At 38.6% G+C, this 27,621-nt stretch overlaps 14 protein-coding genes across 14 annotated transcripts; 9 read left to right on the forward strand and 5 right to left on the reverse strand.

Annotated features, from left to right (window-relative positions):
• Nucleotides 1-900: 900 nt before the first annotated feature.
• Nucleotides 901-2,066, forward strand: rad57 (DNA recombination mediator, RecA family ATPase Rad57/Rhp57; the record flags this gene model as incomplete). The annotated part of the gene is made up of 2 exons (XM_056181492.1): nucleotides 901-967; nucleotides 1,036-2,066. The coding sequence occupies 2 exons, from the start codon at nucleotides 901-903 to the stop codon at nucleotides 2,064-2,066; spliced, it is 1,098 nt and encodes a 365-aa protein (XP_056038348.1).
• A 390-nt stretch (nucleotides 2,067-2,456) lies between these two features.
• whi2 (G-patch RNA-binding protein, involved in splicing) lies at nucleotides 2,457-3,388 on the forward strand (the record flags this gene model as incomplete). Its single annotated transcript, XM_056181493.1, has 3 exons — nucleotides 2,457-3,004; nucleotides 3,063-3,210; nucleotides 3,272-3,388. The coding sequence occupies 3 exons, from the start codon at nucleotides 2,457-2,459 to the stop codon at nucleotides 3,386-3,388; spliced, it is 813 nt and encodes a 270-aa protein (XP_056038349.1).
• A 210-nt stretch (nucleotides 3,389-3,598) lies between these two features.
• On the forward strand, nucleotides 3,599-5,923 carry SOMG_02703 (ATP-dependent RNA helicase, spliceosomal Dhx35; the record flags this gene model as incomplete). The annotated part of the gene is made up of 9 exons (XM_056181494.1): nucleotides 3,599-3,689; nucleotides 3,740-3,817; nucleotides 3,867-3,931; nucleotides 3,984-4,240; nucleotides 4,284-5,064; nucleotides 5,111-5,212; nucleotides 5,268-5,433; nucleotides 5,474-5,794; nucleotides 5,835-5,923. 9 exons carry the CDS (start codon nucleotides 3,599-3,601, stop codon nucleotides 5,921-5,923), a joined length of 1,950 nt encoding a protein of 649 aa, XP_056038350.1.
• A 106-nt stretch (nucleotides 5,924-6,029) lies between these two features.
• On the forward strand, nucleotides 6,030-9,151 carry ufd2 (ubiquitin-protein ligase E4 Ufd2; the record flags this gene model as incomplete). The annotated part of the gene is made up of 3 exons (XM_056181495.1): nucleotides 6,030-6,047; nucleotides 6,089-9,032; nucleotides 9,078-9,151. 3 exons carry the CDS (start codon nucleotides 6,030-6,032, stop codon nucleotides 9,149-9,151), a joined length of 3,036 nt encoding a protein of 1,011 aa, XP_056038343.1.
• Nucleotides 9,152-9,451: 300 nt separating this feature from the next.
• rho5 (Rho family GTPase Rho5) lies at nucleotides 9,452-10,106 on the reverse strand (the record flags this gene model as incomplete). Its single annotated transcript, XM_056181496.1, has 2 exons — nucleotides 9,452-9,983; nucleotides 10,036-10,106. 2 exons carry the CDS (start codon nucleotides 10,104-10,106, stop codon nucleotides 9,452-9,454), a joined length of 603 nt encoding a protein of 200 aa, XP_056038344.1.
• Nucleotides 10,107-11,353: 1,247 nt separating this feature from the next.
• Nucleotides 11,354-12,962, forward strand: ice2 (ER membrane protein involved triglyceride mobilization ICE2 family; the record flags this gene model as incomplete). Its single annotated transcript, XM_056181497.1, has 5 exons — nucleotides 11,354-11,623; nucleotides 11,727-12,041; nucleotides 12,095-12,280; nucleotides 12,333-12,445; nucleotides 12,515-12,962. The coding sequence occupies 5 exons, from the start codon at nucleotides 11,354-11,356 to the stop codon at nucleotides 12,960-12,962; spliced, it is 1,332 nt and encodes a 443-aa protein (XP_056038345.1).
• A 301-nt stretch (nucleotides 12,963-13,263) lies between these two features.
• Nucleotides 13,264-13,695, reverse strand: rps23 (40S ribosomal protein S23; the record flags this gene model as incomplete). Its single annotated transcript, XM_056181498.1, has 1 exon — nucleotides 13,264-13,695. One exon carries the CDS (start codon nucleotides 13,693-13,695, stop codon nucleotides 13,264-13,266), a length of 432 nt encoding a protein of 143 aa, XP_056038346.1.
• Nucleotides 13,696-14,059: 364 nt separating this feature from the next.
• Nucleotides 14,060-15,895, forward strand: mpp10 (U3 snoRNP-associated protein Mpp10; the record flags this gene model as incomplete). The annotated part of the gene is made up of 1 exon (XM_056181499.1): nucleotides 14,060-15,895. One exon carries the CDS (start codon nucleotides 14,060-14,062, stop codon nucleotides 15,893-15,895), a length of 1,836 nt encoding a protein of 611 aa, XP_056038341.1.
• Nucleotides 15,896-16,072: 177 nt separating this feature from the next.
• On the reverse strand, nucleotides 16,073-17,414 carry pnk1 (DNA kinase/phosphatase Pnk1; the record flags this gene model as incomplete). The annotated part of the gene is made up of 4 exons (XM_056181500.1): nucleotides 16,073-16,219; nucleotides 16,280-16,422; nucleotides 16,464-16,859; nucleotides 16,910-17,414. The coding sequence occupies 4 exons, from the start codon at nucleotides 17,412-17,414 to the stop codon at nucleotides 16,073-16,075; spliced, it is 1,191 nt and encodes a 396-aa protein (XP_056038342.1).
• A 1,466-nt stretch (nucleotides 17,415-18,880) lies between these two features.
• On the forward strand, nucleotides 18,881-19,750 carry ipp1 (inorganic pyrophosphatase Ipp1; the record flags this gene model as incomplete). Its single annotated transcript, XM_056181501.1, has 1 exon — nucleotides 18,881-19,750. The coding sequence occupies one exon, from the start codon at nucleotides 18,881-18,883 to the stop codon at nucleotides 19,748-19,750; it is 870 nt and encodes a 289-aa protein (XP_056038020.1).
• Nucleotides 19,751-20,198: 448 nt separating this feature from the next.
• On the reverse strand, nucleotides 20,199-21,806 carry SOMG_02711 (vacuolar membrane hydrolase, implicted in protein catabolism or lipid metabolism; the record flags this gene model as incomplete). The annotated part of the gene is made up of 1 exon (XM_056181502.1): nucleotides 20,199-21,806. The coding sequence occupies one exon, from the start codon at nucleotides 21,804-21,806 to the stop codon at nucleotides 20,199-20,201; it is 1,608 nt and encodes a 535-aa protein (XP_056038481.1).
• Nucleotides 21,807-22,198: 392 nt separating this feature from the next.
• SOMG_02712 (uncharacterized protein) lies at nucleotides 22,199-22,430 on the reverse strand (the record flags this gene model as incomplete). The annotated part of the gene is made up of 2 exons (XM_056181503.1): nucleotides 22,199-22,276; nucleotides 22,302-22,430. 2 exons carry the CDS (start codon nucleotides 22,428-22,430, stop codon nucleotides 22,199-22,201), a joined length of 207 nt encoding a protein of 68 aa, XP_056038480.1.
• Nucleotides 22,431-23,164: 734 nt separating this feature from the next.
• Nucleotides 23,165-23,831, forward strand: php3 (CCAAT-binding factor complex subunit Php3; the record flags this gene model as incomplete). The annotated part of the gene is made up of 4 exons (XM_056181504.1): nucleotides 23,165-23,263; nucleotides 23,456-23,516; nucleotides 23,560-23,687; nucleotides 23,769-23,831. 4 exons carry the CDS (start codon nucleotides 23,165-23,167, stop codon nucleotides 23,829-23,831), a joined length of 351 nt encoding a protein of 116 aa, XP_056038479.1.
• Nucleotides 23,832-24,927: 1,096 nt separating this feature from the next.
• ala1 (mitochondrial and cytoplasmic alanine-tRNA ligase Ala1) lies at nucleotides 24,928-27,504 on the forward strand (the record flags this gene model as incomplete). Its single annotated transcript, XM_056181505.1, has 1 exon — nucleotides 24,928-27,504. One exon carries the CDS (start codon nucleotides 24,928-24,930, stop codon nucleotides 27,502-27,504), a length of 2,577 nt encoding a protein of 858 aa, XP_056038485.1.
• Between the last annotated feature and the right edge of the window lie 117 nt (nucleotides 27,505-27,621).

The following is a 27,621-nucleotide window of genomic DNA, read 5'->3' on the forward strand; positions in this document are numbered from 1 at the left end:
CTTCATCAGCGACTTCAGCGAGAATACTTTCGAGTTGTAGTATGAATCGTGCTTTTAGAAATTCTATAGAGCGAAGGCACAAACCTATAATATATGCAGCAATATACTCAATGTAATAAATAAATAAATAATAAAAGATTCAAAAAATTCAATGTTGGATTCGTATGCTGAAATTTAGTTGTCAAGTGTCCCTACACCTTAAGAAGAAACGTTACTTAAAATTGCTACTTCTCAAGGCAAGCTTAAAACAAGTTAGTAAGATTCTGTCTTAAAACGGAGGTGTATTGTTGATGGTGTCTGTATTATTTTCGTGTAATGAAGCTTGTTAGCACATCCTTATGGCGCTTTGGTTGAGCATGGGATCCGTAGCATTTGGTGTTTTCGTCTGTAGCGAAGATAGATTTCTTCCATGTGCGAGTAGAAGAGCGTAAGCACCTTGTTTTCCGGCTACGAAATGATCTTAAAGAAGGCCATGCCGTCTTTGTTAATGAGCCAGGTTACTGCATGGTCATCCTTGTTGGCAGCATGGTAAACGTCTACTAGGCAATGCTACAAAAGCTTAAAATGAGGAGGTTGCTACTGTACTGATGAAATGGTTTTGGTCTCATAGACATATTCTTTGTGAATTCATTGTTTTTTAGCAGTCTATATGGTTCGTTTACTTTTGTTTACTACTCCAACATTTCACCACCAAAGTCGAAAAGCCAGTGTTCGCGTCGCATTTACAAACATTTGTAAAACGCAATTTACCCTTTAGTATTATAAAGTCGATACCTTTTATCCTTTTTTTTTATTTTTTTCAGCAAGAAAGAGAAAGAGACACGAATATTTTAAGTTTGGCTACTTTTTTCCATATTCGTAAATTCAATTCTCGAACTGATAGTTTCTGAAAATAAATGGATGGATATTTCAAACTATGTTGCAAATTTTCATTTTGACGAAAAACATGCTGCAGCTTTTGATAATGGTATGTCGTAAAGTACGTTTTTCTGGCATAAAGCAGTAAAGAGTGGCTAACAAGTATTCACTGTTTAGCAGATGTAAACACCATTGATCTCTTAACTATTGATGTCTCGGATTTGGAGAAGCGGACGAACTGTAAAAAAGATGAGCTCATTCAAATCATACAACAGGTTTCACTCTTATTGCGGCCCAAGAGAAAGGTTGCTTCACAAATTGTCCAATCCTTTTTAACTACGGGAGACCCTGTCTTGGATCAGAAGCTTCGGGGTGGAATACCAGTTGGTCAATTGACTGAAATTTGCGGCGAAAGTGGTTCTGGGAAGTCTCAACTATGCATGCAGCTGTGTATAATGGTCCAACTTCCTAGAGCTTTTGGTGGATTAAATAAAGCGGCTGTGTTTATATCTACCGAATCCGGACTAGAAACAAAACGTCTATTCGAACTAGCAAAGTATCTACCAGACCGATTTCCAGAAGCTGAAGAAAGCGACGTATTTATTCGAAACCCTGGTGACAGAGTATATACCATTCTCTGTCCAGATTTGGAGTCGCAAGAACACATTATTCAATACCAGCTTCCCATTCTTTTTGAACGAGACAGTATAGGGCTAGTTGTGCTAGATAGTGTCGCTGCTAATTACCGTGCTGAATTGAGGTATAATCGGTCGAAAAGTCATTATACGGATTTAAATAATATTGCGACCAGAGGAAATCAATTGGGAAAGCTTGCATCTATACTTCGAGATCTTAGCCGGCGGTATGAAGCTGCTGTCGTTATTGCAAATCAAGTGAGTGATCGGCTAACGCGGGACTACGACGCAATTGGGTTATTTAGTTTGGACTATCAGTCACAATGGTTTAATGGATGGGACGATTTAGATCCAAATCCTAAGATACCTTCCTTGGGTCTTGTTTGGACGAATAATGTCAACACGAGATTGGCTCTCATCAAGCGTGCCGACAGTGCAACTGTGAAGGCGAGAAGGACGCTAAGAGTTGTTTACTCTCCAAATGCTGCACGAATTGACATTCCAGTATTAATAGGTTCTATGGGTATTTTTGTTCCCAAGGAAGAAAAAGACGCTTCCAACCCCTTATTATAGATCGCATTTCTGTATGTTTAACGAAAAAAATGTATTACTGTATTGTTATAGTTGAAATAGGATTAGGTAAAGCCCTTTCAAAAGAGGCTTCTTTGGTGGATACTGCGTTTAACTTTTTTTACAGAAAAGAAATTAATATATATATTGAAGATCGTTTTCATTAGGCACTTTATTCACGAAAGAAAGAAAATTGATCTGCAAATTGACAAAGCCCTCCCTTCTACGCACAGTCGCTTACGACCTTTTACTGTCTTTCTATGAAGAAAGACAGATTGCTGTATAATTTTTCTATTCTATTTTGGCTTTACCATAATAATGGTTTTTTTTTAAAGCGTCAATTTACACAGGACTTTGCAAGAAAACATAGTTGAAAGAAACTGTTGGAGCAACATGGCATTGCCCATTGATCGAATTAATACCAAAGATATCTTCACCGATGAAGTTACCAATCTATTAAACTCGTTTCCTGTGCATATTTATTTCAATATTCGAGGAAAGCTGCTTATGATTGATACATCGGAATTGCTATACTTACCACACTGTCTCCTTGGCATGTTATTTATACAAGGATTTGGCCCTCTACTAAAAAATGAAGGTGGTACTCCTGATACTTGTCTAAAGTGTCATCTAATTGATCCTGCTGCTTGTAGTTGGTTATTGGACATATATTTACGACTGTTCCTCAAAAACACCAATTACTCTCCGTACAAAATTAAAGAAGATCCTTTAAACGACACGACATTTGTCTTTCTGTTGGTAGAGTTCTGCGATATATATGTTATATCCAAAAAAACACATCAAGGGGTGAACCCAAGTGTGAAGGAGAAGCTTTTGGAACTCTACTACAAAAACAATAATATATTTGAGACTTCTCCGAAATCTCTTTTCTTTGGTAATAAGAAGGAACGGTCAGCATTCGTTCATCTGCTAAATGAATGGTAAGTAGGAACAGAGGTACAACCTTAGTATATAATATAGCTAATTAGTTCTACGCAGCGGGTTTGGTAAAGATGAAAAATGGAGCCGAAGAGTGAAAGAACCAAAACGAATGTCCTTATCCTCATACCATGTTACTACATTACGCTGTACGGCTGAAAATGCGGATTTATGCGAAAGACAACTGCGATTCTGGAGAACCCCAGGGGTATGGCATGCCGAAATGGCATTAAATTAGGTGTTTTTTTAACTAACGAAACGTATTATAGCATAAATGTTGGTGGTTTGAAAACATGCATAATTTCGATAACACAGCATTAAATGTTTGGCGTCGCAAATTTTGGACTTTGGAGCTTAGCATTACAGGCCAAAGTGTAAGTTCATAGACTTAAAACTCACCTATAAATTTTGTATACCTGCTTTTGTTTAGTCCTACTTTTTTTTCTATACTTTTTATCTATAATCATTGTATATTTCGTTTCGTTTATAGCACTCTCTTTCCTTAGTTTAGTTATATATGCTGGTTTTCAGTAAGCTGATTTAAACCATATATATGACCTTTGTTAGTAGCTTGTTTCAAACGTCTATGAAAAAGTATGGAGGATGAATTCGCCATTCAGTCATTTAAACCTGCTCTCAGTACCAATCTAGCATTTCAGAAAAAGCTATTACCAATATTTAAATATCGTATGAATTATCTACTTTGAAGGATGAACACTGAACTAACGGTGCTTTAGGAGAACCACTTTTGTATGCCATTGAGACCTTCCAAGTCACGCTCTTGCATGGGCACACTGGATGTGGAAAGACAACTCGTATGAGATACTTTTTTAATTTCAATGATAGCTGCTAACTGAATATTAGAACTGCCTCAGTATTTGTACGAAACTGGCTGGACGAAAGAAGGAAAAATAATTGGGTGTACACAGGTACTACACTTTTTTTGATTCTATTATACATGAATTTTTATTAATTCGTTAGCCGAGAAGATTGGTTGCTAGAAGTGTTGCAACTCGCGTCTCAGAAGAACTGAATACAGAAGTTGGGAAAGCGTGTGGGTATAAGATTCAGTTTGAGCACAATGTATCCGATGAGACGAAAATTGAGTATATGACTGATGGCAGTCTGCTAAAAGAAATCCTTACGGACCCTCTTTTACAGCGCTTTTCGGTTATTATGATCGACGAAGTACACGAGCGAACTGTTAATATAGACCTTCTCTTGGGAATACTGAAAAGGTATAACTAAAAAAGAGAAAAGAAATATATAGCTAATTTACAGGATTCTTTTAAAGCGCCCTGATTTGAGAGTGATCCTTGCTAGTGCTTCCGCGAACATACAGAGTTTAAATGATTTTTTTTACGAAAGAGGTAAAATTGATACGAAAATTATTTCAATTGAAGGGAAGTTATTTCCCGTCGATGTGATGTACCTTGAAAATCCTACGGAAAACTATGTGAACATGGCAATTGAGACGGTGTTGAATATAAATTCCTCGTATCCTTCAGGCGATATTTTGGTATTTCTCACAGATCGAAGAGAGATTGATGATTGTGTAAAACGTATTGAGGCTTTGTCTATAACAACGCCAGAGGACTTGCCAATGCTTGTACCATTGCCTTTGTATTCGGGTCTAACATTGGACGAGCAGTTACGTGTTTTTGACATCTACGAAAAGAGATTTAGAAAAGTTATTTTTTCTACAAACATTGCTGAAGCAAGTGTGACCATTGATGGAATTGTTTATGTTGTAGACTGTGGCTTGTGCAAGCTCCGAATCTTTAATCCTTACAGCAGAATTACAAAACTAATTCGCGTTCCGATTTCAAAATCTAATGCAGTTCAAAGAACTGGAAGGGCAGGAAGGACCAATCCTGGAAAATGTTTTCGGTTGTTCCCCAAGAATGTCTATGATTCCTTAAAAGATGAAAGCGATGCTGAAATAAGTCATGCTGATATGTTGCCAGTTGTGTTGTTCCTAAAAGCGATTGGTTTAAGAAACATATACCAATTTCCATTTTATATTCCCCCTCCGACAATACATATCATTGCGGCTTTAGAGGTACGTCCTGCTAATATCACTTTTACGTTGCTAATGACTTTTAAAGGATTTGTACTTTTTAGGAGCTATCGATGATCACTCAAGTTTAACCGACCCTATTGGGTTCCAAATGGTGGAGTTGCCCTTAGATGCAAGATTATCAAAAGCGGTAAGTTTATTGTTTTTTCAATGCTATCCGAATGATTATTTCTGACTCTATATAGCTCCTCTCGTCTGCTAGTTATGACTGTACTAATGCAATGTTAAATATTGTATCTGTTGTGATGGCAGGGGATGTCTTCTATCGTCCTTCTAGTAATCACCACGAAGCTACTGCTTGTCATGCAACATTTATTACTGAAGAAGGTGATATTCTAACTGGTTTAAATGGTAATCCAGCTTATTGTACTTCAATGTGACTAACCAATAGTCTTGGAATCGTTTTTAAATCGAAAGAAAGATATGAAATGGTGCAAGACAAATTTCTTGAATTATAATACTTTGAGTCATGCTAGTGAGATTCGAAAGCACATCCTTCCCTACTTGCAACGCTTTCGCATTTCTTCAGAAAAGAGGTTGACAGATGCGGATTCCTCAAAAATGATAGAATGTATTTTACAAGGATTCTTTCGGAATGTGGCACATTTACAGGATGACGGATCTTATAAAACAATCTCAGGATCACCAGTTTGGGTTGATCAGAAAAGTACAATGAACAACAAAAGCATACCTTGGATTATGTTTACTTCAAGTAAGTTACTGATCATGAAAATTTACTAAATTATTTCTAGTGGTTCAATATGAAGATCGAACATTTATTAATGGGATTTCAAAAATTGAAAGTAAATGGTTAGAGCATTTTTATAATAGAAGAAAATAAATATTTAAGTTATTTTTGGGTAATACTGAGTGTCTTTATACGGTGTCACAGACGTCTTACTTATTGCCTTGGTAGTTCGTACCGTCTTCCACTGACTTAAGCAATAATGAGTGATCTAGAAAATGTACGGTTCAAGGTCAAACACTTATGCTAATTGAATTATAGATACGCCTTAAAAGACTTGCAAAGTTACAACGCGCAAGTTCAGGTGATAATGTTTCAGATAGAAGCCGCGAGGTGAGCGAGGAGCATGAACCCAAAAAACCGAATATAAAACAGGATGAAGATATGCCTGATGCTATTAGACCTCCTATTGAAAAAAAGCAAGTAAATACAAAGCCTTCTCGTTCAAGTAGTCCACAGCCAAAGACATTTTCCCGTGAAGAGTGGGTACATGTCATAACAAGCCAAACACTCAATATAACTTTGGAATCGGAACAAAACGAAAGATACTACTTGGAGTCATTTAAAAAAGACTTGGAAAGTGAAGGGCACCCTTGTTCATTTAACGAAGATAATGTTGATTCTGCATTATTAACTAGGTTGTCGACAACTGGTGACGATACGTTTAAATATTTATTAAATTCCTGGAACTCAATTTATAATGTCCTAAAAAGATTGCCGAAGGATGAACACCTTCAATTTAAAGCCAATTACCTTACGAACTTAAAATACCTCTTGGTAAGTTATGCTGGCATAACTATATTGTTGCCCGACACCTTCAACTGTTCTACCATAAATTTCGCTGATTTACTTACAAAATCACCTGGGATACCTTTAGAGTTTATTGTTGATTTTGTTGCACGTTACGAAAATGAAGGTTTGGATGAAATCTTCGTTCCCGTATTGGAAACATTATCAGTAAAAATTAGTCGTATGAACGTGGAGACATTTGAGATGAATGTTATTCAAGTGCTGCTGCAATTGGTTTCTTTGAAACCGGTAGCTGCCCTAGTTCCTCAATTACCATCTTGGTGTCCTTCAACAAACCCTGGCGAGCTTGAGTATAAAACTTTCTTGGGAAGAATTTCAAGCCTTACTGTTTTTACGCAAGAAGTTGCAAATCGCTACTTCTCAAATTCCAAGGATCGCTCTATGCAGGATATCGCATCTTCTATTAGTTCTCTGAGAGTGGTTGTTTCTAGTTACCAAGAGCAACTTTTCCAAATTGTCAGTGCTCTTATTCGAACTTCTCAGGAAATTCGCGAAAAAGTATTAGATTTTCTTGCAATGGTCGTAAATGTTAATCACAAACGTCAATCACTTCACGTTGATCAGTTCAATATAACCTCAGATGCTTGTATGCTTAATTTGGCTTATGTTTTAAACAGACTATCAGAACCGTTTTTGGACATTAAATTCTCAAAAATAGACAGAGTACAATCGGAGTACCTACGCAGACGTCCTCGTATTGACTTCAAAGAGGAAACAAAGCTTAATGCGGATCAAAAATCTTCTGAAGAATTTTATTCTCGTGGTTTTGAAGGATCCAATAATTTCATATCTGACATCTTTTTCATCAATCTCTCTTATCATCATTTCGGCATCAATGCTGCCGTTAAGGCTCTAGAGCAAACACTTGTGAGTATCCGAGACTCAGAGAAATTAAGGGAGCGATTAGAAGCTGAACAGGCCGTGAACTCAAATACATTCTTAGCTCGACGACTTTCCGCTCAGATTGATCATCTTTATCAACGAATTGATTTAGATCGATCCTTTGTACATTGCTATGAAATTATGCTCACTCAGTCATCCGAAACTTCCAGATCTTACAGTTTCCTCAATTTCGTCATGGCATGGCTGTTGCGCGTAGCTAACAACGCTGCATCTGATTACCCAAAGGAGCCTCTTGTGCTGCCTTTTTCAGAAACAGCGCCAGAACTCTTCAAAAACCTTCCAGAATATTTTATCGAAGCCATTACTGATTATGTACTTTCTCTTTTCAAAACTTCTTCCTCTGCTTTAAGTACTCATCCATCAGAAGCATTGTGTGAATTTTGCGTCACTTTGTTGACAAAATCATCGTATATAAAAAACCCGTATTTGCGTGCAAAGCTTGTGGAAATTCTTTTTTACGGAGTGCAGAGTCAACGTGGTCAACCTGATGTGATGATCGACGTTTTGTCAACATCGCAAGTTGCTACCAAATGGCTGATTCCTGCTTTGATGGGTTTCTATATCGAAATCGAGTCCACAGGTCAGTCCACTCAGTTTTATGATAAATTTAATATTAGATTTTACATTTGTGAGGTTTTTCGTACTATATGGAAATTACCGGCTTACTTTGGAAAATTGGAACAAGAACAGAAAACTAATTTGCCTTTCTTTGTGAAATTTGTGGCTCTGATGTTAAACGATGCTACATACCTTTTAGACGAGGCTCTTTTGAAGTTGAAGGATATTCACGATTTACAGGAAAAAGTTAATGAAGCTATAAACACGGGTGAGTCAAATCAAACCGTTCAAGAGTCTCAGCAGAATTTGGTAGCTACGGAGCGTCATGCCTCAGTCTATTGTCAGTTGGGTAACGAAACAATTTTGATGCTTCGATTGTTTACATCATCAATTCCGAAAGCATTTTGTGCTTTGGAAATTGTCGAGAGACTGGCTGCAATGTTGAACTATAACCTTCAAGCACTATGTGGTCCTAGATGTAGAAATCTAAAAGTGCGAGATCCCACAAAGTATAAATTCGATCCCAAGTCTTTATTATCCACAATCTTGGATGTATACTTAAATTTGTGCAATGAAGACAATTTCGTTGAAGCTGTTGCTCATGATGGACGCTCATACAGCAAGGAAATTTTCGAAAGAGCTCTTGGAATTGTTAGAAAACACAACTTGAAGTCTTCATTTGACATTGAAAATATCTCAAATTTCGTCAACAAAGTGGAGAAATTTAGGTTGGAAGAGGAAAATGAAGAAGAAGACATGGGTGAGGCTCCTGATCACTTCCTTGATCCGCTAATGTTCACGATTATGAAAGATCCTGTGATTCTTCCTAGGTCGGGAATGTCGATTGATAGAAGTACTATTAAGGCACACCTTTTGAGTGATAACACGGATCCTTTTAATCGCACTCCTCTGACTTTGGAAGATGTTACACCTAGTAAGTTTTTCGCATGATGTACATGTTGTACTAACAAAAATCTAGATAATGCGTTACGAGAAGAAATTGAGGCGTATATGAAAGCCTTAAAAGAAAAAAGAGTCAAAAGAAGTGAGTGACTTTGACGATTGCAGATGATAGGAGGCTGCTGAGTACAAGAAAAAAACAGCAGTGCGTTGTTTGATCAGAAGATTTCATAGTATTCATAGTACAGGAAAACCTAATTTATAAATTAAATTATGTCGTTGAACATTTATAAGAATAAATTATTATGCTAGTGAAAGCAGTTAAAAAGGGAAAAGTAAACTATTATCGTTGATGGACTCACTGAAAAGTAAGGTGGAGTTCATGAACATTAGATACAAGCTGACATAAGTAGAGCCATATCACATGGCAATCAATGCTGAGACAAATAAGGTTTAAAGAATAAGGCAACGCTTCTTCTTCTTAGTCTTGTTTCCATTATTGGCTTTGAATTTCAACATGGACGCGCGGGCAGCTGTTTCAAACACTTCTTGCACACCATCATTAAGCTTAGCAGAACACTCAAGGTATTTGTAGGCGCCAATCTTTTTAGCAACGGTTTCGCCATCCTCATAAGGAATTGGCTTTTGAGAGGTTTTCGAGAGTTCCTCTACTACTTTGGGATCATTGCGCAAATCATTTTTGCACCCGACAAGTATAATAGGAAGACTGGAGCAGAAATGCATAACTTCAGAAATCCATTTTTCTTGTACATTATCTAAACTTTCAGGAGCGTCAACGGAAAAGCAGATCAATACGACATGAGAATCTGGATACGAAAGGGGACGGAGACGGTCATAGTCTTCTTGGCCGGCGGTATCCCAAAGGGCTAACTCGATGTGACGACCATCGACATTCACGTCTGCGACATAATTTTCAAAGACGGTAGGCACATACACCTCAGGAAATGTACCCTTGGAGAAAACGCTAAAAAGAACGATTAGTAAGTATCGAAAATAAAGTGTAAGAGCACACATACATAAGCAAACAAGTTTTACCACAAGCACCGTCACCAACGATGACTAATTTACGACGAAGCTCTGTAGACATAATGATAAGAGAGGGGTTCAAGGAAAAAATAGTCAAATAGATGTAGTTTTCCTTTGAAATTTAAAGTAATATATTAAGAATAATCCTGAAAAAATCTTCAAAAGTGAATGAATCGAATTTGTAGATAAATTATTAGGATGATTAGACAAAAATATTCAAGAAACCCTTTTAAATAAAAACGAGAACAAAGAATGTATTAAGAAGAAATTACCTTCTGCAAAAGAGAGAAAAGGAATGAGAAATTAGGAAAACACTTGTATAAGTAAAACAGTCAAGAAACTATTAAGAAGATAGTGAGGAATTCGAATATGAACTTCCTATCAACTCTATGTTTTCTTTTCTTTTGGTTAATTAATGAGCAAAGTAAACAAATGAAGAAGTAGGTGGTAAAGAGTACTGGCACTTACAAGGCTTCTTCCCTCATTTAAAGGGTAGATTAGCATTCTATAATTTACGTCATAATATACTATTAAGGTATATTAAAGTATCCTAAAACGCTGTTACATGCTCGGCTATTCTAAACAAAGGAGTACGTTAAGTTCCGTAAAGTTATCGAGGTGACATAGGTTTCCTGATATGCCAAGGTTTGTTTACATACAAAAATCAGCCTGTGTCGCATGTAAACGTTCGTTTGGACTGCGTATAGGTTGTACGAAAATGATTTTTATTAGTAAAGACTCAAATGTCAATTAAATTTTGGTTCTATAAAGATCGTTGTAGAATACGATCGAATTCCTCATCAGCACGGTGAAGTGTTTGTACAAAGGGTATAATTTTTACGATGAATTTTGACGACCGTAATACAAACCAAGATGCTGAAGCTTTTAAATAATTCGGATACATTAATGGTACGTGTTCTTTCCTTTTTTTTTTTGGGATTTTTAGTCAATATTTATTTCCATTTTCCACCTTGCTTTGTTTACATGATACGGATGAATGACCTAGTACGAAAAGCCAAGTTTGTGGATTTTGACAATGCCACGCTAAACGTACAACATAGACAAGAGACTGACAGCCAAGTCATTACCGTACGAATGCCATAAAAACGTTCTGAACCGGGTGGAATTGGTGAAAATAATCGCTTTTTTATACTTGTCGCGTTAATATAAATTTAAGAGATTTTGGTTTGTTCCACCTTGTCCAAGTGTTCGTTTGTAACGCTCTCCTCTGAGCCATCCAAAACAAAACTGAACAAGCGGATTTGCGAGCAGTGTCCGTCGGTTGGTATCTCATTGTGAGCACGAACTATGAAGTCAAAAGAAGAAGAAGAAGAAGAAGAGTATGATCTCTCTATGTCCATGGCGGATGAACCGAGCTATACAGACCTTGCAGACGATTCTACCTTAGAACCCCTAACCAAGCAAGTCAGCCATGGTATGAAGCTGCGGATGAATGTTGGGAAATGGTTTAAAAATGGCATAGCAATGCTGGGCAATTTCTTATCTCTCAGCTTTTTCCTTGTGATAATCGTTCTGGTCGGAATCGCATTTGACGTTGGAGGAAAATTTTGTGGACTGGTATGCATGAACGACTTTGAAGTCTTTCTATTACGAAATTGTTATTTTCAATTTCGTAATTCTGTCTGTTTACGACTCTTACTAATTTGAATGTTTCCCTTAGGTTTTGACACTCGCTCTGGAAGCGTATTTTTGTTCTGTTGCTTTTTTAAAGCTTTTTGGACTTCGTAAATTTGCCGTCATTCTTCATTTTCTTGAACCTTTACTCGTTCTTCAGCTTTTAATAATCGTCCTTAATATCTCCCCCAGTCTTGAACAAAATAAAATCGCAAACTATGTCATCCATGCTTGGAATGTGATACTCTTACATTGCACTCCTCTTTTTAGCCTGCTAGAAGGCCTCGCATCTTTACTTGTCATACAAGCTCTTGGGCATTTGGGTCGCTGGCTTGTGCATTACAAGTCTGAAAACTGGATGGTATGGTTCCTTCCTCTACATTGTACAATGTGTTTCCTTTTTCTAACTTTTAGTTCTTCATTCTCCTGAATGCTAGCAGCGTTATCTCTATGAGCTTATATTTACTGTACCGCGTTTCTTCATTCACAATTTCAAATTGTAATGCAGTCATGATTGGGTTTTCTTTGGCTGCTGTCGCAGTCGTTTCCATTTATGGCGTCTCTTCTGGAAGAGCTAGTCTTTCCGAGGCTTCTTTAATGGTACGTCTCTTGTTTGTTTGCATCCTTCGTTCATCACTCTAACCATATACAGTTTTCATACATTGCTTACACAGTCTATATGGTTTGCACCGACTTTGGAAATCCGATTACGATTTCAACACAAAAACCAAATTTTGACTACCTACCACCAGACGTATTACAGAGGTAAGTATTTTACACATTTGTAATTTCTTGTGCTTTCAAAAGAAAACACCTCCGCTGACCTTTCAATAGCGTACATCATTTACTTTCTTCCATTTCTTCCATTTTCCCAAAGACCCTTTCAAATGTTGCTTTGTTTATGGTTGCAGCCATCAAGACAGTTGCACCTAGTGTGTTTGCTACGTTCGCTTATCGTATAACGGTTATGTACGCAGTGACTCGGATTCTTCCAGCTATACAACAAAATATAGTATATCTCGAATATAGCCGAACAACAAAACAGAGCTTATGGACAGTGATCTCACCCTGTATCTTAATTGCCGTCTATACGAATTTGCTCCTTCAGCACCTATATCCAGCGCCTTCTTTCGGTTCTCTTACCAACCAAGTTCTTTGTTCAGCAGAGATCTGGCGCTGGGTTACTGCAATCTTAACCATTATTTTATACGCTGTTGAATTAGCATACAGCAAAGAGAGCAATACGGGACAAGCTCTTGCAAGTCATTTTAAGCTGGACTAATAATGCTGCAAAGGCCATTCAATACCAATATTTATCATTTACGTTCGTTTCTTTATTCTTTTTTTCTTAATCTAAATACTTTTTATCTTAGTCTACTACTTTATTTAATGTTTAGCAATTGACTGTCTATTGCCATTTTATGCTTGTTCGAAATTCATCTAAGGATCCGTAATAAAAGCAATTCCGCTTCAACTAACATCAAACATATTTACAACGCTCACACCACATTTCTATCCTTTTTACCTCTTCATACAATTTACGTATCTCAAAATAAGCAAATCACCTTTATTTATTAATGATTTTAAGCTCTAGGCTTTTCTTTCTTCTCGTGGAAGAGGGCAGCAAGACCGACACCAGCGACCTTGACGACCTTGAAACGAACACCGGGAATATCACCCTTAGCCTTACCCTTACGACCGAAACCAGAAAGCAAGACTTCGTCGTTCTCGTCAACAAAGTTGAGACAACCGTCGTTGGGAACGAAAGCGGTAACCTTCTTACCATTCTTGATCAATTGAACACGAACGCACTTACGAATGGCGGAGTTGGGTTGTTTAGCCTCAACACCAATCTTTTCAACAACGATACCCTTGGCGTGAGAAGAACCACCGAAAGGAGAAGACTTGAAAGCAGTACCTAACAAGCGCTTCTTGTAGTGAGCATCAGCCCAACGCTCTTCACGACGGTGAGTACGGAGCTTACGTGCGGCGTTCAATCCTGCGGGTTTACCCATTTTGTAGTTTAAAAGGTTGCGGCTAGTTTATGAGACGGAATTGTTTCCATTTCCTTTATGATTATGACAGTCACAGAACCCTACCCTAGATCTAGTTTAACGACAGTAAGTGCCACATCCTTAAAATACTTTAAGGAAGGTCGTGGAGTGAAGAAAAAGTTTAGAAAATTCAAATAAACAGAGGGACGAAACCAGAGCACTGAAGGCTGGGCGTTGCTGCTTTAACATATTTTTAAAGGATTCAGGGTTAATTGATATTATTGTTGTATATAAAAACAATCATTAATATAAACGAAGGAGTCGCGAGACGTCTTTTTTAGAGCATTTGAATTTAATTGAGCTTTTGAAAAAACCGTAACATCTCATGGCGGAAGAAACGGCGGAGATTCTTGAGCCTACCGCATTTTTGTTTCCGGATGAGAAGGCTTCAAATCAATTAGTAGAGGAAGCCATCGGATACTTCTCAGCTGTCAAAGTTCCTTCTTCTAGTCCTATCCAAAAAGTCGTTACCAAGAACCTCGATGCTTGGCAGATTTATAACCAGCTTGCAATTGCTGCAAACCATACATTAGATGATCTTCCAGATTTGGATGTTGAGGAGGAAGGCCCGTCAGACGCAGAGAGTTATGCTTCTGGAGACGCCCAGGATGAAAATCAGCTAGAAACATCACCGCCGGAAAGCCCAGTTGAGGATGAGGGAAAAGAAGATGATGAATTTTTAGGGTTTTCTGATCGGGAAGGTGAAGAAGGCGGTCATTTGAGTGATGAAAATGTCGAGGATGAGAATGAGGATGAAGGCATGGAAATGGATAATTCTGATGAAGAAGAGGTAGAAGAACAAGTGCCAGAGGATCGAGAACCCAAAAAAGATGCGTTTGGATTGAACGACAAATTTTTTGATATAGACGAGTTTAACAAGCAGACTGTCGCTTTGGAAGAACAGGAAGCCGAGCAAAATCATGAAATTGGCGATGAAGATGATGACGATATCGATTTGTTCGTTGATCCTGAAGACGATGAAGAGGAAGAAGGAGGCCCTCGTGCTGATTCTGTCTTGTATGAAGACTTTTTCGGACCCAAATCAGCAAAAGGACGTCGCGAAGTCAGTAAAAAAAACAAGCGTGATGCCGAGGCTAATAAGAAGAAAAAAACAAAGAGAGTGCCAAAGCCAGAGGAATCTGACGAAGAAGACCAGGAACCCGAAAACGACGAGAATACTTTTGATCGTGTCAGAAAAGACCTGTTTGCCGACGAAGAAGAGGAAGAACGTGAAGATTCTCAACAACTTCTCTCTTCTTATGAACGTGATAAAGCTCGAATTAGTCAACAAATTAAGGACTTGGAATCTGAAAACGTCGCCAAAAAGTCTTGGACAATGGTTGGTGAGGCTACGTCCAAAAGTCGTCCTTCGAACTCACTTCTTGATGTTGATATCGATTTTGAAACTGGCGCAAAACCTGTTCCCGTGCAAACTGAAGAGACAACCTCTGTACTGGAAGATGTCATAAAAAATCGAATTTTAAATAAGAGTTTCGATGATGTACCTCGTAAAGCACCCAGCTCACTTCCGGAATTCCGCCCAAGCGAATTATTCGAGCTTGATGAGAATAAGGCTCAGCAATCTCTCGCTGATATTTATGAGGAACAGTACATGAAGAAAGCTAACCCCAATACCTATCAAAGTGGCGCTGACAAAAAGCGCCAGAGTGATCATGAAGAGATTAAAGCAATGTTCGAAGATGTCAGTTACACTTTGGATGCTCTTTCTTCTTGGCACTACATTCCAGCCCCCGCTGAGGCCAATGTCCAGGTTGTATCTAACGCTCCTACACTGACAATGGAAGAGGCTCAACCCACCGCTTCTTCTGACGCCATGGCTTTGGCTCCTCAAGAAGTTTATCAGCCTTCTATGGGTAGCCGCCAAGACGAGACTATTGAGCGCTCTGGTATTGCCGTATCGAAGGCTGAAATGGATCACACAGAGAAGCAAGCTCGCCGTAGAAGAGTTCGTCGTAAGCACGCTGAAAAACGAAAAGCGTTGGGTGAAAAGAAACGTGGTTCTGATAAAGAACAAGTTGTGCGTCAATTGTCTCGTGCAGATGTTCAAGTCATTGGTGCTGGCGGAGAACGCAAAAAAATCTCTAATCAATCTAAAGGCAAACCTGCTGCTGTGCAATCATCTAATCAACTTTTACTTTAAAAATAATGTTTTAATGGGTTATTATCTGCATTTCATTCAAAATGATTGTTTGGGATTTACAGAATTTTGTTTTTGGACTTTACAATTGGGTCGTGGTGACATAGTAAATAGAATTTAAGGCTAAATATAATATGTTATAGTATTGAAATTCTACAATTTGTATATTCATTCATTCATTCATTCATACCACTGATTCCATTTATCTTCTAATTCCGGAAGACACACAAATGGAACAAGTTCCACGTTTTGAAAACCTTCCTCAGTGCTTGGCTTCTGAAATCTTGAGCGATATGATACGTACGCCACTTCTGGTAGGCCTTTAATCTGTAAGATGTGTTAGTTACTTTCAAAATATGACCGGCAAGCCTGATGAATCACGAGTACCTCTTGCTGAATATATCTGAAGGTGTTATTGTGTTTAGCCAATAGTTCGGGTACTTCTACGTAAACACAACGTGCAGGAACATTAAATTTTTTAGCTAGTCCAACCCAAACTTCTCTAGCTTCAATGGTAGGATTTGTATTGTCTGAATTCAAGTCAGTCAATAGCATACAACGGTAAACATACCAACAACAACGGATTTCTTGTTTTCTAATGCTTTCGCTGCTGCTTTGAGACAACGCGCTCTAGTTTTTAGGGTATCTTGGTTAATTCGTTCGTATCCAAATGGTACGATCTGATCTTGACAAAGAGTACTTTTACCGGAAGCTGGATAGCCAACAAGGACTACAATTTCTTGGTGTTCTGCTGGTACAAATTTATAAGGTTGGGAGCTTCTATGTTTTTGAAGAAACCTTTCTGGATGAAATGAAGAAAAATCTGGGCGATCAAAGTGCTCTCCAGTGAAATAATGCTCAGGTGTATCGAATTTTATACCAATGTTCTCGGCAAATTTTAGATCAGTAGAGTTATGATTACGGGGACGTCCTGCGGCATCGCCGACAAAAAAGGCAAGGGATTTTTCTGAAAAAAAGTGTTAACTTTCATCCTTTCGTTATGAACCTAATGCTTACCTATTGGGTGATCCCATCTTTCTACAAAGTGATCCCACATTCCTTGTAAAGGCTTGCGATACTTGTCTCTCAACAAGGCAGCATACATAATGACTGGGAGATCCAGTGATTCTAGAATAGCTTGAACTTTTATTTGAAACTGGTGACCTGTTGATGCGCGTCTGGGAATTCCATTCTGATTACTGAAAATGACAATAGAGTAACCTTCAGAATCCAGCTTTTTTAAAGTTGGAACGACATTAGGATGCCACCAAAGCCAATCTCCTCCGTCTTTAGCAAAAACTCGACCTGACTTTGTTTTTATTAAGGTCCCATCCAAATCAAAGGTTGCGACTTTCGAAGATTTCTTGGGCGTTCCATATGTCGCTATGTACAAGGATTCTGAAATCTCCCAGGTCAATTTACTATCTGTCGAAGACAAATCTTCACCTCTATGTTTTTTATTCTCAGAGGAATTGAGATAAGAGTTGATGGACGGTTGAGGTGCTACCTTTCGTTTTCCCATTTTTTACGTCTTGAGTATGGCAAAAGAGAATGTAGTTGGAAATGACAATATCTCGATCACAATTAAAAACGATTCCTAGTTTCGAACCTGCTCTTGGGTCTTCTTAATCTTACGTGTTTAATGAATATACTGTCATTCGTTAAACCAAAGTATATCAACTACTTCTTTCCAAACTTATAGAAAAAGAAGTATTAAAAGGATATGAAAACAAAAAAAAATCGATGAATAGTAGCTTGGGTGAACTACTTACGTATATGAAAGGCAAGAAACTCAAAACATTTTACTAAAGTGAAAATAACTTTCTTATACAATATAAGGAGCTGTCACTTTATAAGTGACGAGATTTGAGTATGTTCAATTCTGCTTTGGTTCTTAGTATGATCATGGGTACTTTTAGGCATTTCTGTCGATAAAATACCAATTAAAATAGATTTACAGATTTTGTAAGGTATAAGCAGGACGAAGTAGATGATCAGATTAGAGAAACAGCTCTTCTTCATTGGACTACAATAGACTAGGCCGGCCTCAATTGCTATTATTCATTATTCCTGTAACAAGTAAATCGTTTTTCTTTGAAACTGTTTTAACTATAACCGTCACTTGGGGTTGTTTTGGAAAAAGGTATTTGAGTTATGAACCGTTTGTACCATGCAGCATTATCTTATATAATCAACAAAGAGTTCATAGAATTATAGGAATGTATTAAGATTTATACTGTGGTAAACGAGCTGCTTGATTTATTCGAACGGTTTGCCATCCTTTCATGGAAATCTCTCAAGTTACCTAATGGAAATGGCTAAACACTATCGAGAGCATATAAACACGGCTAGTGAATTCCCTCATAAAAATAAAAGGATAGGGATTATATGAATATAATAAACAATAAGTTTATATCTAGTATGCTTATTAACTATATGCCTCCTCTTCGTTCAGTTCACAAAACGCTGTTTGCTACTTTTGAAAGACCCGTATAGTCTCACCTATGATTTTTATTCGAGTATGAGCTCTTAAATATAGATTTTTTCACATTTTTCACTTTCTAATTTTACATTTTATTGTTATTTTTTGTTCCTGTAAATAAACACTACATGTATGCTGATAAAATAAATGCAGATATAGTTATATCAAATTACGTAGAAAAAATTTTTTGCTGTGAAAACCAGTGCAGTAAACAGAGAATCAAGTTGGGAAAAAAGGTAAATTAGCAACCATTCATGCATGAAATTATTTGTGCGCTTTTTTCCTTTGACCGAACGTTTTATTGAAGGTAATAGTTCTACGAAATACCATTGACACAAGTAGTACAAAACACGGTAATCCGAACAAATAAAATACATAATACGTTAGGATAGTTTATTCTTGATTTGTCTTGTATATAAAAGTTTAGTGGTCTGCGAGGTCCGACCATCTTCAAAGCCAATTTACCATGCACCGGAGGGTTGACTTCCACCATTCCCTTAGGCAAAATGAGTGAATTCAGTACTCGTCAAGTAGGTGCTTTGAACACCTTGGATTATCAACTTTACATTGAAAAGGACGGCTCTCCCGTTTCTTCTTGGCACGATGTCCCTTTGTATGCCAATGCTGAGAAGACCATTTTAAACATGATTGTTGAGATTCCTCGTTGGAGCCAAGCTAAGCTTGAAATCACTAAGGAAGCTACTCTCAACCCTATTAAGCAAGACACCAAGAAGGGTAAGCTTCGTTACGTCCGTAACTGCTTCCCTCACCACGGTTACATCTGGAACTACGGTGCTTTCCCTCAAACTTACGAGGACCCTAACGTTGTTCACCCTGAAACAAAGGCCAAGGGTGATAGCGATCCTTTGGATGTTTGCGAAATTGGTGAAGTCCGTGGTTACTCTGGTCAAGTTAAGCAAGTCAAGGTTTTGGGTGTTATGGCCCTTCTCGACGAAGGTGAAACTGACTGGAAGGTTATTGTCATTGATGTCAAGGATCCTTTGGCCCCCAAGTTGAACGACATCGAAGATGTTGAGCGTCACATGCCCGGTTTGATCCGTGCTACCAACGAATGGTTCCGTATTTACAAGATCCCTGACGGTAAGCCTGAAAACTCCTTTGCCTTCAGCGGTGAATGCAAGAACAGCAAGTATGCTGAGGAAGTTGTCCGTGAATGTAATGAAGCTTGGGAGCGTTTGGTTAACGGTAAGACTGATGCCAAGTCCGAATTTGCTTTGGCCAACGCTACTGTCTCTGGCTCTGTTTCTCATGATGCCTCCGTTGCCCAATCCATCCCTGCTGCTAATGAACTTCCTCCTGCTGATGTCGACCCCTCTGTTCACAAGTGGTTCTACATCTCTGGCTCTCCTCTTTAAGCGCATAGAAACAATAGTAGACTGTACGTTATAGATACATATATTCGTTAAGAAATAAATATATTTTTCTCAAATGTTTCAGTTTTGCTTATTCGTAACTACAATGCTCCATGTTTAAATTTCTATTATGGGTATGCATTTACGTAGTACAACCAGTTCAAATTAGCATTTCGTTTTCAAGTCGCTCCAAATGTCTTCAAGGATTGCTAATCAATTAGGCCCATTCTTTTTATTTATGAAATTAATTTTCCTGCTACATCACAAAGTAATGTTTACGAATACTCATTACTTATCCGACATTCTTCAACTTCAGCAAAGCTACCAAAAATTCATAGCATATGTTAAATTATACTCATTATTGTCATCAAGCTACATAGCAAATGCATATAGACAGAAATAGAAATCAATACTGCATGACTTGCGAGCTTTATTACCTTCCATTGTAGGGTTATCTCCCACTATAAAGTTCAGCTAGGCGTTTAAGTATAACCTTAGCACCTTCTGCAGTCTTCCAAACTTCATGTGGAGCATCATTAACAATCTCCCAGATTGTATTGTCAGTGAGCTTACTTAATTCCCTCTGCTCTTCTGACCATCTCTTCACATTTTTCAAGCTATTTCCGGAAGTGATAATGCTAACTGGTAATTTCTTAGGTAGAACAGCTTGTGCGGAACGTAATTCTGATTTCGAAAATGTGGGTCCTGTGATTGACTCTTCCAGCTTAGCTTTTACCCATCGATCGGACGTCCATGAATAAGATCCATAAACACGATCTTTTCTATTTCGTCCTAAGAAAACGGTTCCAAACAAACGATTTATACCTAAAGGTGAAAGCCATCCTCGAACAAATAAGAGAAAACGATTACTGAAGCCACCAGATCGCTGCAAGGATTGGACTGATCCAGAATCAATCAGTAACATGCCTTTCACTTCTCCGATGTGACGAGCAGCAAAAATGTTAGAATAGGAACCTCCAATACCATGTCCAACTAATACATAAGGGCCATGCACATCCGCTTGCGCAAGAGCCTCGCTAAGCAGATCCTCAACCATGCCGATGGAAGAGGGAGATCCAATATTATCAGACCAGCCCATACCTGGACGATCCCAAACGCAAACGCGAGTATCAGGAGGAATAAAACTAAGATCAACTTGATCATTGACAAGGCTTGGGTTCCAATTATTTTTGCGTGGCTTGTCCGCAGTATGATGAAGGTTCAGGATCCATTCCTTAAAAGGGTGAACAGACACTTCACCTCCTTCAATCAAGACAGTAGAGCGGTTTGGAGAAGTAGTACTTCCAAAACACTCCAAGTGAATTTTAGCTTTACTATCTGTTACAGTGTAAAGTTTGCCAGGTGCGGTCAGATTACCGTCGTAAGCACGGAGAGCTAAGGTCAACACAGTATGGATAGTTAGAATAGTAAGGATAATGGAAAAAATCATAGAAATGGTGAGGTTGCCGAATCTTCGCCATGGCCATGTAGTAGGGGACCAAGTCGAATGCTCATAGGAACCCGTAGTATATTCAGGATGTTCTTCCTTGTACTGACGAAGAAGAATCTCATCACTGAAGACAATCCAGAGACTCATTAGGAAAGCCCAGAGCACGAAAAATATGCCTCTCCAACCTTCCCTGTGACGAAGAATCGGGCTAAAAACGACAATGAGTACATCAACAACCAAGAGAAGGGCGTTGATACGCTGAGTGATTCGTTCAGGAGCGTTGGGAGAATACACAAAGGTAAGTTGCATTGCCAGTAAAAGTGCTGACAAGGCGGTGAATCCAATAGGTGTAAAGCCTGTCGACAGGTGACTTAAAATAGGGATGGAAATAAAAAGATTTATGAGCAGTAGCAAATGAACAAATAGTGTGAAAATCAACAGACTTAACGAAGTACTTCTAATCCAATAAAAGAGTGGAGTTAGAGCATAAGAATTGGAGTATTGTGGGATGGCTCCTTGATGAGAGCCCAAAAATCTGGGAAGTAAGGCCGACCGTTCATTCATATCCTCAGCCGACCTGGGTGCAGGATTATTGGGAGTTGCATCCATGTTTTTTAAGAAGTATCCTTTAATAGTCTTGGTTTAGGTAAAACAAACCTCTACAATAGAATTCTTGTTTACCTTTTGGTTCGCTTTTATCAATGATGATGCTTCTTGGTATTTAAAAGAGAAATGAATGCGATTTCAACAAGTAATTATAATCCAAAAAAGTTCCAGCCTAAGAAATGTAATTGGTACTTTGCGGTACAAATATATACCATGTTTCTACGTAAACAACGTAGAATATGAACTGCGTCGGATCAACGTAATGGAGGATATGAGCTGGATTTTGGCCATCGACCGACTTTGCGAGGCAAATGAAGTATGTTCTAATGAATCACAAGATAGGATGTAACTCTACATTAATCGCTTGCGAAAATAGACTAACTCGTGACGTTGGATTATTGAATCAAATGAATCTCTAATGCAGCAGCTTCGTATGCCAAGGGAATCCTTTCTGTAGCCAGGTAAACAGACTCCTAGTTGAAGAACCAATTTCCATACCCAACCATCCTGTCGAAATCTCTTCAATCCTCGTTCCTTTTGTAAAACCATCCATATTTGTTTACCATTGGCGTCATCAATAAGTAACACCCAAAGTGCCTTCTTCACACAGAAGTAATAGCCCAGCATAAAAAAACCCGCCGCCACATGACTCAACAAGTGGGGGAAGAAGTTGTGTTTCTGCCTTGAAAGAATAGAGTAAAATAAGAGACTAATGAAAACGTTCGCGATAGCTTATCCTTTACGGTGAAAGAACCGAAATGACAATTTAGAAACATTACCGACACGGAAAAAGAGTCTCAAACGAACACGTTTGCTTGTGAATAGAAAATTTCCATTCTGACACTCAAATGAGCGACCTTTTGTTCGTTTGTTATGCGCCAAATTTGTAAGAGCAGCTTTTGGTTTATTTTTTCTTCATGTTTCCTACATGAAGCATCAAACGATGCAATGTTTTGTAGTTGTATGGTGCGTATACCTCCGCTTGCTATTTCCCATGTTTACAATAATGTGCACTGTAGTACGACTGTAATTACTATAATGAACGAAAACGAGCTTGATGACCACCTAATGTAAAGTGTGCAGTCCACTACGGTAAATATTTAAAAAGACACGGAATAGTTCACTATCAGCATCAAACACTACGCGTTTTCATCCCAGAAGCGACAATCAAAAGTTCAAATTTTCAATTATTTTCCATCTGGTATTTGCAATTGTTTATTGTATAATATATTTTTTGAATCACTTCCTTATTGAATTCTTGAAAGTTCCTACTACGCAGCTTGTAATTTCCAATTTGACGACGTTGACTTAACCGTCCTAGTTTCCAACAGATTCGCTTGAAAAGCTTGGCTTGCCCAAAAATGAGTATGGATGGATTTGATTATACGAATTTGTTACCAATTGCGAATGTTGCGCGTATAATGAAGAGCGCGCTTCCTGAAAACGCTAAAATATCAAAAGTATGAATTGCTTGCCAGATGCGGTTCCGAGCTCCAACGCCACCATGAGAGAGTAAAGAAGCATGTTTCGTTTTTAGTACTATTTCATGGGGAGATTTTTATTTGAAACTCGAAATCAAGGTGTTGTTGCCGATTGGACCCCTCCGTCCCTTCGCTTTGCTTTGATTTTGGACCAAAATTAACAAATTATAGGAAGCCAAGGATTGCGTTCAGGATTGTGTTAGTGAGTTTATCTCATTTATTACTAGTGAAGGTAAGTGGTGCCTCATTTCTTTCTTACCCTAACTCTTTTGTAGCTTCCGAACAGTGCACACAGGAAAAGCGCAAGACAATTACTGGAGAAGACGTCTTGCTTGCTATGAATACACTCGGATTTGAGAATTATGCTGAAGTATTGAAGATTTCTCTGGCAAAATACCGTGAAGTATGAATTCCTTATTTTGAACTTGTACAATCAAGTTATTACTTTTTTTACTATTTTTTATTTCCTATTAACCCTATATAGCAACAAGCCAGATCGGCCAGCATGAAAGAATCCAAACAAACTCGCTCAGAAGAAGATCAATAAATGTGGCGGAGACTTCGGCGCCTTACTCGAGTTTATGCGCATGGAAATTAAAGGGAATTTCCCTATGTTTCTAATTTTTTAATTCTTGTCATTTATTCTGATCAACGCTCCTCTATCTTTGTTATTTATGCCGCAAAACTTTTCTTTTTCTGACTGTACCTTTACACTTCCTTGAAAGCGTTGGGAGTTTCTTTTTTGAAATACGGTGCGAGGAAAGGCTCAGAGGTATACACGTAATTGTAAATACTTAGTTGACTAGCATTCCGTCTGATCTTCCTGTATATTAGCAACAACCAGTTTGTTTCCAGCATTCATTGTTTTTCTGGTTATTGCCATCTCTGGGTACGAAATTAAAAATTTTTATAGGATTTTTGTAATTGATAATGCCTTCTACTCTTTTTAATATATTAGTTTACACAAGATTCCGATTTCCGACCATACTCATTCCTAGGCTATTTGGAACGCTTGAAGCTGCCACCCACAAAAAGGTATACTCCAAGCGTTTATATGGAGTATTCATTCAACTTAGAAATTCACCATTTCCGTAAATATTTCTACCATAACATAAGGATTCCGCTTTCATTTGTTAGAATCCACCTTCCTTCCACCACGGATGTTTGAGCATGCAAACCGCTTTGCAATATTTCATATAAAAGGATTTAAAAGATTCCATATACAACCTCTATATAAACGAAAACATAACAGTTTCAGTTTCGATCGTTCCGTATCTCAACTTCATAAAAAATTTCGAACCATTCCAACCTACCGTTTACCACTACATCAACGTACCCTTATGACCATCCCAACTGAGTCATTAGAGTGGCCTGCTAATAAGGTCAGGACCACTTTCTTAAAGTTTTTTGAAGAGCGTGGACATACCATTGTTCCTAGCTCTTCTGTAATTCCTTATGATGATCCTTCACTTCTTTTTGCCAATGCTGGTATGAACCAGTTCAAACCTATTTTTTTGGGAACTGTAGACCCATCTCACAAATATTCGAAGCTTAGCCGCGCTGTTGACTCTCAAAAATGTATTCGTGCTGGTGGTAAGCATAATGATCTTGAAGATGTCGGTAGAGACAATTATCATCACACCATGTTTGAAATGTTGGGCAATTGGTCATTTGGTGATTACTTCAAAAAAGAGGCTATTCAGATGGCCTGGGTATTGCTTACCGAGGTATATGGTCTTGAAAAGGACCAGCTTTATGTCACTTACTTTGGTGGCCATGAAGAATCTGGCTTAGGACCTGATTTGGAAGCTCGTCAACTTTGGCTTGACATTGGTTTCCATGAGTCTCGTGTACTTCCTGGAGACCTCAAAGATAATTTCTGGGAAATGGGTGATCAAGGCCCTTGCGGTCCTTGCTCAGAAATTCACTATGATCGTATTGGTAACCGCTCCGTTCCTGAACTCGTCAACATGGATGATCCCAATGTTCTCGAAATTTGGAACATTGTCTTTATTCAATACAACCGTGAAAAAGACGGCACTCTTCGCCCCCTCCCTAACCGTCACGTTGATACTGGTATGGGTTTCGAGCGTCTAGTATCTGTCATTCAAAACAAGACGTCTAACTACGATACCGACGTGTTTACTCCTCTCTTCGAAAAGATTCAAGAGCTTACCGGTGCTCGTCCTTATACTGGAAAAATGGGCGATGAGGACGCGGATGGTATCGATACTGCTTATCGTGTTGTTGCTGACCACGTTCGTACCTTGACTTTTGCTATAAGCGATGGCGGTGTCCCTAATAACGAAGGACGTGGTTACGTCTTGCGTCGTATCTTGAGACGTGGTGCTCGCTATGTCCGTAAGAAGTTTGGTGTACCTATTGGAAGCTTTTTCTCCCAACTCTCTCTTACGGTCGTCGAACAGATGGGAGAATTCTTCCCAGAGCTTCACAGAAAGGTTGCAGATGTACGTGAATTATTGGACGAAGAAGAAGTTTCCTTTTCCAAAACTTTAGATCGAGGTGAAAAAATGTTTGAGCAATATGCAGCTATCGCCAAAAAGTCTTCTAGCAACGTTTTGCAAGGAAATGATGTCTGGCGGCTTTATGAAACCTATGGCTTTCCCGTCGATCTTACTCATTTGATGGCTGAGGAAGCCGGTATTAAGATTGACGAACCTGGTTTTGAAGCTGCTCAAGCACATTCGAAGGAAATGAGTAAGCGTGCTACTAAGAGTGGCTCCTCTGGCGGTGAATTGCTAGTTTTGGACGTTCATGCCTTGGGCGATCTAGCAAAAATGGATGCAGTCCCCAAGACTAATGATAGCTACAAACACGATGATGCTACTTTAGATTCTACCGTGAAAGCTATTTATCATAGAGATGGCTTCCAAACTGCCACTAACGGTTTCGAATCTGGTGAGCAAATTGGAATCTTGCTTGATCGTACAAACTTTTACGCTGAACAAGGTGGTCAAGAGAACGACACCGGCCATATCGTTATTGATGGCAATGCCGATTTCCGTGTAACCAATGTTCAGGTTTATGCTGGCTACGTTTTGCATACTGGTTTCTTAGAATACGGCAATCTTAACGTCGGTGATAAGGTCACCTGTGAGTATGATGAAATTCGTCGTTGGCACTTGATGAACAATCATACCGTTACCCATGTTTTGAACCTTGCCCTCCGTAATGTTCTTGGAGAAGGTATCGACCAACGTGGTTCTTTGGTTTCTCAAGAAAAGATGAGATTTGACTTTTCTTACAAGTCGTCAGTTCCTATTGATAAACTTTTGGAAGTTGAAAATTTCTGCAACGATCAAATTAAAAAGAACTTGCCAGTCTATTCGAAGGATGTCCCCTTAAAGGACACAAAGGAAATTAATGGTTTGCGTGCCGTTTTTGGCGAAGTCTACCCCGACCCAGTTAGACTTGTTTGTATCGGTGTTGACATCGATACTTTAATAAAAAACCCCAAGAACCCCGAGTGGCATAATTATAGTATTGAATTTTGTGGTGGTACTCATGTTGATAAAACCGGTGAAATGAAAGATTTCGTTATCCTCGAAGAAAGCGGTATTGCTAAAGGTATCCGTCGGATCGTATCAGTTACATCCACAGAAGCTAATCGTGTTTCGCGCGTCGCTAATGACTTTGACGCCCGCATAAATGAATTAGAAAAGATGCCTTTCGGTGCTGCTAAGGAAACCGAATTGAAGAAGATAGGCGTAGACCTTTCCAAGCTTACCGTATCTGCTGTTCGCAAGCATAATATGAGAGAGCACGTTGCCAAAATTACCAAGCAATTCCAAGATCAGGTGAAGGCTGCTAACGCTGCTGAGCAAAAGGAGGCTGTCAACGTGATAGCTGAATATTTTAAGGAGAACCCGGAAGCTCACTTTGTTGTCGCTAAGGTCCCTATCTCAGCCAATGCCAAGGCTTTGAGTTTCGCTCTCGCTCATACAAAGAAAAACCTCAAAGATAAGAGTGTTTACCTTGTGGCTTCTGATAATGTAAAGGTTGCTCATGCTTGCCTTGTTTCCAATGAGGCTTTGCAAAAGATCACTCCTCAAGAATGGTCTCAAAAGGTTTGCTTACAAATTGGAGGACGTAGTGGTGGTAAAGGTGATACTTGTCAAGGTGTTGGTGACAAGGCTGAGAATGTTGATACCGCCATCGAAGAAGCTATTGAATTCTTCCAAGGTAAATTGACTTTGTAGGTTTTATAATAGTATGAATATGTACATTAGTTGTGTGTGCTAATAGAGTTTTTTGTCTTGAATGTAAACTTTTCATTTTAGTAAGGTTACGAATAAATGGTTTATTAGAGAGCAGTA

Source organism: Schizosaccharomyces osmophilus, chromosome 2, assembly GCF_027921745.1.
Source record: "Schizosaccharomyces osmophilus chromosome 2, complete sequence".
Taxonomy (NCBI): Eukaryota; Fungi; Ascomycota; class Schizosaccharomycetes; order Schizosaccharomycetales; family Schizosaccharomycetaceae; genus Schizosaccharomyces; species Schizosaccharomyces osmophilus.